The sequence below is a fragment of the Rattus rattus genome, chromosome 9, assembly GCF_011064425.1.
Source record: "Rattus rattus isolate New Zealand chromosome 9, Rrattus_CSIRO_v1, whole genome shotgun sequence".
NCBI lineage: Eukaryota > Metazoa > Chordata > Mammalia > Rodentia > Muridae > Rattus > Rattus rattus.
Genome location: NC_046162.1, coordinates 86,349,506 through 86,360,141, shown reverse-complemented (window position 1 = coordinate 86,360,141; position 10,636 = coordinate 86,349,506). Strand labels below are relative to the sequence as shown.

General features: G+C 39.7%; 1 protein-coding gene across 1 annotated transcript in view; it reads left to right on the top strand.

Annotated features, from left to right (window-relative positions):
* The window catches only part of Acaca (acetyl-CoA carboxylase alpha), a 259,500-nt gene that overhangs the window by 193,380 nt on the left and 55,484 nt on the right, over nt 1–10,636 (top strand). Inside the window, exons 42-43 of the mRNA XM_032914502.1 lie at nt 5,274–5,543; nt 7,844–7,941. Coding sequence (XP_032770393.1) covers nt 5,274–5,543; nt 7,844–7,941 — 368 coding nt within the window. The remainder of the gene's footprint in view (nt 1–5,273; nt 5,544–7,843; nt 7,942–10,636) is intronic.

The following is a 10,636-nucleotide window of genomic DNA, read 5'->3' as shown; positions in this document are numbered from 1 at the left end:
TTTCAGTATCAAATTCAATTTTGTCAAGTGATTAGTTGAGTTTGGTAGAGAATAATTTAAAACACAAAGCTGGAAATGGCTATGGTGCTTCTGCACCAGAGGAAAGCAGTCGCTGTTTTCCAGCTGCTGTCCTTTAGGTGCCTGTGTGTGCCTGTGCCTGGTGATGCTCAGGGCTCCTGCCCAGAACAGCTAAGAGACATGGGGAAGTGGGGCTGATGCCTGCCTGCCTGCCTGCCTGCCTGCCTGCCAGTGTTAACGCCCTTTTCTGTGCATATGTCTGTAAGCTCTTGAGTCCCCTTCAAGAGGAAAGGCTCTATATGAATACAAGCTCTCGCTTTAGCACATGTTTGTAATACTGTGGTACAGTCCTAAATATGTATTTAGCTGATAGGTGCTGTTCTTGTCTATTATACAAATATTGACTTTAAAAGGATAAATATGTATTTAACCATCAGACCAGAAAAACACTGAGAAGCAGTCACTTCTCAGGTAGAGATATTAATATTGTATAAACCTGTGTATACATATGTTTACATTCTTCCACAGAACACTTCTCTTTAAAAAATAAAATGATATCCCCAACAGCCCACGATAGTTCTTTCTGTTTGTTTTGAGATGGGGTGGGCTCTTGCTTTATAACCCTGACTTAACTAGAACTTAAAGCCATCCTCCTCCCTCTGCCTGCTAAGGGCTGGGCTTATAGATGTGCCCCACCACATCTGACTGAATTTTTTATTTTTTAAGATAAAATCTTGCAGTGTAACTCGGTCATCTTGCTTCCCAAGTGCTGGCATTACAGTTGTGCACCAACACACTCAGATTCTAGGAATCTGGCTTCTGAGTCTGTACCCTTAACTACCACACTGTTTTGCCTATTACAGTTATGATATGCATGTATTTTGTGTCCTTTTCTACTCATATACTACATCATAGGTAGTTTTAAATGCTATTCATAAACTTCAAAGCCATCACTTTGTTTTTGAGATTGAAAGAATGTTTTAATATAGAAACAATCAAGAATTGTTAATTGGCTGAACATGTCTTCCTGCCACAAATCCAGCCTCTGTAGTCTCCCCTGTCTTTGACGTGTCTTCACCCAGGATTCCTATACCCACTAAATCCAAGTAGCATGTTCTTCTTTGTGCTTTATCTCCACTCTCTTCTTGCTCCATCTATCAACATTTGAGATGTTTTGATTGTCAGGACCATGCATTTAACAGTTTCATGATTGTAATGCTATTCAGAATGCTAACAGTGACTATCCAATTTTCTTTTCTTCAAAAAAGGGTGTGTGTGTGTGTGTGTGTGTGTGTGTGTGTGTGTGTGTGTGTGTAAGGAAACAATATTCAGTACACTACAGAGAGTGCAGTAGGCATGGCAGAAGCCCAGGCTAGTCTGGAACTTCAAGTTTGTAATTCTCCTGCCTCTGTCTTCACAATGCTGGAAGTTTATGTTTGCCCTATTTTAAAATAAGTGTAGACCCAGAAAAGTTACAGAAACAATAGTCTACCGCTAAACTATACTCTTTACCCCTTGTATTAACATCATATAATCATACTAGAATTATCAAAATGAAGAAATTATTGTTGTATTTTACTAGTTTTTTTTTTTTCTAATAATATCCTCTTTCTATTCCAGGATCCAATCCATGAAACCACATTGCAGTTAGGGATCAGTGACATTTATGTTTATGCTGTAATTAATATCATTCATATTGTATTCCACTGAAGACAATAATAATATTCTGAAATACATTTCTATAATTTCTCTAGTAAAGAACAGCATTTCTTTTTCTGTGAGCCTTAAAAAAATAAATAATTCTCACTAGCTATAAAAACAAGTTAGTGGGTGAAGAGTATAGCTCAAGTGGTAGTGTGTGCATATATGTACAGGGCCACGGTCTGAATCCCCAGCAAACCCCTCCTAAAAGTTACTTTGTGCCGCCATTTCTTTATGGCAGTAACAGCTAGCAACCTTCTGTGTTCTAACAGCTACTTTGAGAGTATGTGTGTACAGACTTTGTACTACTTCAATGAGTTCTGGATAACAATCCCTCAAGACAAGTCCTGTTTTATTGGTGGGGAAAGTGAGCCTGTCAAGATTGCTGTGCACAAGGTTGTACAGCTAGTATGAAACTGATATTTGTACCAAGACATCTGACTTGCTCACCGACTGAAGCTCTTAATTACTGTCGGTGTTTGTCAACCTACAGTGCAATGCAGTGTATGGTAGACATTCATTTGATAATACCTAGAATTACCTTACAGCTTTGCTTAATGAGACTTTCAATCAATAATCTTTAGATATTGGTCGTGACCAGAGTTTTAACCCACAGTGTTGACAGTTTTCCAATTATTTCCAAGTAGTATTGTTTGTTTGTTTTAATGAAATGACTATTCTGTGACTGATGGTACACATGCAGTCTGAGCCTTCAAGAGACTGAGATGAGAGGATTGCTGTGAGTGAGTTCTCTACATAATTGAAAGAAAGAAAGAAAGAAAGAAAGAAAGAAAGAAAGAAAGAAGGAAGGAAGGAAGGGAGGGGAGGAGGGAAGGAGGGAAGGAGGAAAGGGAAAGGGAAGGGAAAGAGAAAAGGGGAAAGGGAAAAAGGGAAAGGGAAAGAAAAGGAAAGAAGTAGAAAGAGAGAGTCTGGGCTACAAAATAAAATCTGTCTATAAAACAGAAGAAAGTCAGTCAGTTCGCTGTATGCGGTATCTGACCTACTATCAAATGGCGTCTCTACTTGAGTCTTGAACATCAGAGAGCACGGGAGTGCAGCAGTCACTTTAGAATGGGAGACCTTTGATTAGGAAGTGGAGTTTGAACGAAACTTTGACATAGGACTTAGTTGGTTAAGGAAAGAAAAGAGCAAGCTTTGTATGTTGGATTTAATATAGAGTCCTGCTTCCAGTAGTTCATCAAAGTCATCAGCGGTCTTTATCTCTCATATAGGGACCCTGAAGTTCAATAGGGTTAAATATATACCAAGGTCACTAACCTAATAAATGAGAGATCTTCAATTTAGATCTAAGTTTGGTTGACTCCAAAGCCCATGTTTACCCTTCTTCACCCTACTGTTTGATTAGCAATGAAATCCAGATTTTAATGTTAATTGAACCACAGATGCCTCCTCGTGTGCTCATTGTGCTAACTCAAACCTGAACGTTTTCTTGTAAGAATCCTTCCTGCACTGAGACTGGCTCAACACTCTGTTTCTTTTTTGCCACTTTTAGTCAGTGGAGTGGGGATGAATCAATGAAAAACATTGAGAAAAGAAAGTAATGTATAAAGCCAGATATGGTCTTGTGTGTCTATAATCCCAACACACAGGAGGCTGAGGCAGGAATATTGTAAGTTTAAGGCCATCTTGGACTACATAACAAATCCCAGGTCATCTGAAGCTACATAGCATGACCTGCCTTAAAAAACTGAAGAGAGAAAAGATGTTCTTGGTGCTACTGTGTTGACACCTAATTAGAAGTCAATTTTGCAAGCATAATGACCTGGCTAGTTGTTGAACAGGCTGCCCAAGTGACATAAGAGTCCCTAGATAATGAAGAAAGATAAGAGTATTATCTGCTTTCCCGATGCCACAGTCACAGTGTTTACATTAGGGTACAAATGCCAAAGTAGGGTTTTCAGGGCTTGCATCTACGCTGGCCTAGGTGGCTAAGGTTAAAATAGCATAAAATTTGGTGTTAAACTCAATCTTCATAACTACAAATACACTTACAAGAAAGTAGATAGGAGTAGCTTTTCTTTTTCTGAAAAACTGATCAGTGTTTTAGCTAAAACAGTACCTGAAAATGCAAAAAAAAAAAGTATTTCTCAGCATACATGCATTTTATAAACTAGCCTTGCTGCTGCTGCTGTTTTAGATCAAGATTGTCCTGATCTTTGGGGTTTCTCTGTGTAGCATTCAGATGGTAGGCTTCTTTTCCCTTATTTGTCTTTAATGAGCCGATAGAGTAATATCGTATCTCAGAAAGTGAGTGGAATTTTCTTCCTATATTACATCCATTTTGTATTCGGCCAATGGTATGATATATTAAATAGCTTATATTTATCAGTGAGTGTTTCATATATATTTCTTAATGCAGAGAATCTCAAATCGCCGTGTAGAAAGCTCCAACCAGCCTGATTACAGTGAATGTGCAATTGGATTGAGGAATGTGTACTCAGAGCTTATGATCACTGGCCGGGTTGAGTCTGGGTGATGCATGTGGCTTTCCAGGGATGCTGCTATTTACATCTGTTAATGGCTCTTCTTGATGGCCAGCTCCCCAATGAGGTGATATGCAGCAGCCTGGGGATGAGGGACCAAGGCTGCAGATGTGTCTGGGCTCCATTAGGCAGGGCCAGAAACGCTCATCTGGTAGGCTTTGTGTTTCGGCATGAGTGGTGGGGGTAGGGAGGGAAGCAGGAGACAGAAAGAGAGAGGGTAAAGAATGGGGCGCATTACTTATCCAGGTATAGGGGAAACAGACAGGCAGGCGTGAAAAACTGCAGCTGTAACTGAGGTGTAAGTGAATACGAAAGAAATGGGACTAGCAAATAAACAAGGAGGATTGAGGAGCTCTCATATAGAAGGGGATTAAAAAGGAGAGAGCCGTGAGGGTCTGAGAAGAGGCATGTCACCTCTGTCTTTCAAGTCTGTATCATTTGTGTGGCTGGTCAGATGCCACTGAACAGAGAGCAAAGATTTACATACATCACAGTGCATCGAGAGATTAGCTCTCTGCATCCTTTGGTTTTCTGGAGCTGGAAAAAAGCAACAAGAGTTGCAATAGTAAATCCTTGCAGAAATGGAAAATGCCTGGACCTGAGCCACTGAGGAATCTTTCATTAGAGGACAGTAAAGGGGCCTCAGATCATAAAAGTTGGGCAGTCTGTGAGAGGTGATGCTCTTTCTATCCCTTATATGCTAAACCTTTCTTAAAACCTCACCAAAGCTGAAAACAGTGTCTTGGTGTATAGTTTAGTAAAATGGACACCCTGGACTCATCCCTACTGCTTCCTCTTTCTTCAGCGTTCAGTAATCTTGAATGCATTTAGACTTGGAGTTTTTCCATTTTGTTTAAGTAAATCCATGAAGAATTAAGACAACACAGTAATCATGTGGAGCAGCGTCCTAGAATGTTTGCCTGCTTTCCAAGAGGCAGCTTGGTTCTTTCACAGTGCACATCTTCTGAAAGATCTATCTAAATCTAGTGCCTTACCTTCAAGAAACCTCAAAAGTAAAGGCAAGTAAGAAGCTTGTTTCTGTCTTTGTAGATTGGCATGGTAGCCTGGAAAATGAGCCTTAAAAGCCCTGAATATCCAGATGGCCGAGATGTCATTGTCATCGGCAATGACATTACCTATCGGATTGGCTCCTTTGGGCCTCAGGAGGATTTGCTGTTTCTCAGAGCTTCTGAACTTGCCAGAGCAGAAGGCATCCCACGCATCTATGTAGCAGCTAACAGTGGAGCTAGAATTGGACTGGCAGAAGAAATCCGTCATATGTTCCACGTGGCCTGGGTAGACTCTGAGGATCCCTACAAGGTATGAGCCGCACGGTGATAACACACCAATACTCTGTATGTCTATGCATTGATATGTCTGTGTACATGAGAGGAACACAAGAGGCTGTGTTTAAAAGGGAACATTTACTAAATTATTTACAAAAATTCTTTAGGGCCAGTGAAACGGTCAAGAATAAAATGCATTCTGCCCCTGCCCCTGTCCCTGCCCCCGCCCCCGCCCCCGCCCCCGCTCCTGCTGGGATTAAAAGTGTGCACCACCACCACCCGGCTTGGTTTTTGTCTTAAGTTTCCATGTAGCTTTAGCTGCCCTGGGATGTACTGTGTAGACCCAGTTGTCCTTTCATTCATTAAGGTCTGCTTGGCACTGCTGGCATTCAAGGCCTGTGCCCTGCTCATTCAACTCTTTTAATTCCAAAGTTCATCTTAATGGCATTTAATTGTCTTAATTGTCACCTTTTTGTGTTTCTGCTCATTCTGCTTCCTCTGTACCTCTAGAAGTAAAACCTTTTTAAACCTGACTCTGTCCACCTTTTCCACATGTGCACTGTGCAACTGAACACAGATGGAGAAAAATGCAGCTCTGACTGGTTCCACTTTCTAAATCTGAGTTTACCAAACTCTTGGATGATGGTCTCACATTCCCTCTCTCCTTGAGTCCTCTCCACCCTCTTCCCTTACCTTCATTCTGACTCAGGATCACTCCTTGCTTCCCAAGATGCTCTAAAACAAAAACAAGACTTGCTTCTTCTCTGCATCCACCTCCAGTACCACAAGAGAAACAAGGGAAACCTTAGCTCCTTGTGCCGATGAGCACTTCCTTTGTGTCTGTCCCCACTCCTCTCCACCTCACTCCTGTGCTTGAAATGAATAACCCCTGCGCTTCCTAAAACCACCCCTCCTCTTGTAGCCCTTTGTAGTGAAGAATACCACTCCTCCCTTGCTTGTCTCACCTTTTCCCTCTCTCCTGGAACTATACCTTGACATACAGACAAACATCCCTCAAGTAACTCACTCCTGTTCTTTACTTGAAAGCAAAACTTCAAAGTTGTCTGCTTTTGCTATCTGCAGGCTCTGTTCCCACTCTCTTGAACCTCCCTCTGTGAAGCTCGCACCTGAACCATTCTAACCAAGTTACTTTTGTCAAGGTCACCAGAGACTGTGCGTTGCAAATTCAACCTTGAGTTCTCAGTCCTTATCTTAGTGGTTATTTGATGATTCAGCAGCATTTGATACCAGTGGTCTCTGCTTAATCTTTTAAACACTTGTCTTGATTTTCTATCTACCTTTGTGTCTCCTCTTTCTCAGTTTCTTTTCCTACCTTTCATGTCCTTATATATAAAACTATTTCAAGGTATAATAAAAAAAATTCCTTATTCTGATTACCGTGGTGCTAATTAATACAAGTATACACACTTACCAGAGCTCATTGAATTATAATGATAAAAACCAGGTATGGTGGCTGAAGCTTGCGATCCCAACTCCTCTGGATGCTAAGACCAGCCTGGGATCAGCCAGACAATGCCTCAAAAGTAAAAGTTTATAACAAAGTCGATGGGTTTTAGTGAATGTAAATTACAGTTCATTAAAATGAATCTATAAAGTATATAAAGAAGTCACTAATTCACAAGTTTGTGTTTCTGTTTTGGTATTGGAAGAACTTAGAATTAGTCATGAGGGTTGTACCACATCCCAGTGTATAAAAACTGCTAATTTGTAAATACATACAGCATGTTAAACACATATAACATAGTACTCTCCTTTAACTGTAAGTTTGTATGTATATGCATGCAAATAAATCATTAAGTATTAATACGGCTTTTTAATATAAATAGAACTTATTTGTTTAAAAAAGCAAAAGTATAATTTCTGTGCTCAGACTTTTTACTGCCTAGACCTCTGATTTCAATATTAATTTCCGAGATTTGTGATTCTTTCAGTTATACTTTACCCCTCTCTATTTTGATGATATGGATTTGAATGAAAAACAGTAATTCATATAACTCCTGAGTCCCATGCTGATATATTTAATGAAAGTGTCACCAAAGACCCAGAAATGACCCTTTAACCCCATTGAAAATGAAATGAATGGAACATACCTGAAATCGGAACTATAGAGTACAGTGTTTCAAGGTCAGACAGTCAGTGACCAAAGTGTAGGAACTTCTTTCACACCACCTATGCTAGCGTTCTGCTAGACAGTCACTCAAATAATTTACCAGTTTAAAGCTAGCTTTGGCGCAAGATTCCTTATACATGTTTGACTTTGTCTTGGCTATGTGATAATGGCGGATAATGAGTTAAAAACTTTGTGCTTCACAGGGATACAAGTATTTATATCTGACACCCCAGGATTATAAAAGAGTCAGTGCTCTCAATTCTGTCCACTGTGAACATGTGGAAGATGAAGGAGAATCCAGGTGGGTATTTGTATGTCAGATGAACTTAGCCATGACTCTCAAAGCGCATACTGTTTTACCTTGTGCTCATACAACCCTGAAAAGCTCTGTGGTATAATCTAGACATCTTAGATTTGTGCCTTAGCTTATTAGCTGAAATGCCCTGTTATTGATAGAGGCTTTTGCGTAATATTTATATTATTTACCCATGTGAGAAACAATGAAATGTGTAAATAATTTTGAAGAAAAAGTAAAATGCCAGCCACAGGCCTACCCTCAAGCACAATTGTGAACTTACGTTATTCTTACCGCCTTTTCTATATTCACGATGCATCTCTCCTTATGTAATTGGGATTATAGGAAATAAGAGTTTTTGTGTGGTTTTGTTTTTTTATCCTTTGAACTAAAATTTATTTTACAGTAATTTCTATTCAGATTAGAGTTACGTTAATATAAAGCTAATCTTCTTTCAGAAATAAGCATGAAGTTTAATAATTGCTAATATTACATCATAGTGAATATACTGTCTTTGACCGTGCAGGCCCTTTCTAGCCTTTCATTGCTATATCCTTGCGTTGCATATTCCTTTACAGACACTTTTGTTATGGCACCCTATCCATAATCTAAAACACACACTCGTGTTTCTGTTTAAGTTTAAAACAACAGCTTCAAGTGTTCCTGTCCTAACAGCTTGGTTGTTTGAATAAAATAATGCAGTATATTAATTGCACATGGAATTGCAAGAATTTCATTCATAAGGATTTCTGGGGAGGTGGTATGTTGAAGCACAGGGTATCTGGTGACCCTTTGCATACATTTCTAGATGTTTACATGTCAAAAAGTCCATATTTAAAGTTTTTAAATGTTTTCAATTCTCCCTTCCAAGATTTGCATCCCCTGTCATTGAGTACAGGATAGCACTGAGTTCCTCTGTTCTGAATGTATCACTGATTCTGGTTTAAAACAGTAATTACTATATTTAGTAGTAATGAGTATCTTCTCAAAAATACCAACTCTTAGTCCAACAGTGGTAGAACATGCCTTTAATCCAAGTGCTTGGGAGGCAGAGGCAGTGGGATCTCTGTAAGCTAGAGACCAGCAAGAGTTCCAGGACAGCCAGGGCTACACAGAGAAACCCTGTCTCCAAAAATAAGATAGCAACTGTTATTTTTATCTTGCAGTTTTGATTACCAGTGAGGCTGGACATTTTCATAATTTCTTTGCAAGTATTTTCTAGAATGTTAATTGCTATGGTACAATGTATTGACTAATTCTTGCATTCTTGGGCCGTCGCCATACTATTTTAACTATTGCCGTAGGACATATTTCTCACATTAATTTTTTTCCATGTTGTAAGTAGCTGGTGTGCTTCTTTGTTTTTTGGTTTTGTGGCCTAGCACATGTTTTAATCACCCAAAACTTCCCATAACGACTTTAATCTGGATTGTCTTACATATTAATTTATAAGGACCTGACATCTGTTTAATTTCTCTAAAAAGAAACATGGTGTATTTTTCAATTTACTAATGTGTATAGTTTTCTTCATATAAGTTATGCCATTGGTTCTCAGACTTGCTTAGTTTACGGCACTTCCCCCAACCCCCCAAAATGGAGCTTCCTTGTGTAACCCTGGCAGTCCTGGAACTCAAGAGATTCCCCCTGCCTCTGCCTCCCAAGTAGTGGTATTAAAGGCATGGGCCAGGCTGGAGAGATGGCTCAGTGGTTAAGAGCACTGACTGCACTTAACCATCTGTAATGGGATCTGATGCCCCCTTCTGGTGTGTATGAAAACAGCTACAGTGTACACGTATAAATAAAATAAATAAATCTTTTTTTTTTTTTTTTCCGGAGCTGGGGACCGAACCCAGGTCCTTGCGCTTCCTAGGCAAGCACTCTACCACTGAGCTAAATCCCCAACCCCAAAATAAATAAATCTTAAAAAAAATAAAAATAAATAAAGGCATGGGCCACCATCACCCAGTTCATGGCACCTTTAATATGTCTGTAATACTTTTTCCCAGCACTCCTAAAGTAAACATAGACCTAATGCTGTTTTTTAAATTAAATAGTTGAGTGCAAGTGGCATCATAAATGTTTCTTTCTAATGAGGTTAATGATCTCTTGTATAAGAGTAGTCCATGTGAATTGAAGAAAAATATTTCATTCTTGTTTTCTGGATAGGTTCTAAGGGAGCAATGAAAAAGGGTTTCATGAAGCGCGGGCTAAGCTTGAATTCGCCGTGGAGTTAAGGATGGTCTTGAACTCCGTCCCTTCTACCTTTACCTCTGCTGTACCTAGTGATTCTTAAATAGTTAGAGTAACTTAGGAATGATGCGGTACTGTGCTTGCAGACCTGGGAGTTACCTTGCATATAGTCACCTTCATTTCTTGTTCTTCCTTGGTTTCTGTGCAAAGCTTGCATTTGTTCCGCAGAAACTTCGAAAACCTGGCTTTATAAAGATAGTGCTGCATTTCTTTCTTCTGTGAAACTGTGAACGTCCTAAAGCTAATTCACATGGGGTCTAACAGATATCACGTGTCACAGTGTTTTTCTAAAAATAGCTGCAGTGTCCCTAGGGGTTCGCTGTCGTGCCTCGGGATGCCTTGGAACATGGGGTGGTCTGGGGGTTTTGCTGGCTTTTTCACGTCTCCTTCTAAAGGAAGACGAGCTTATTTGTGACCTAACTGTAGAGTCTGAAGTCTAGATATATCGAGG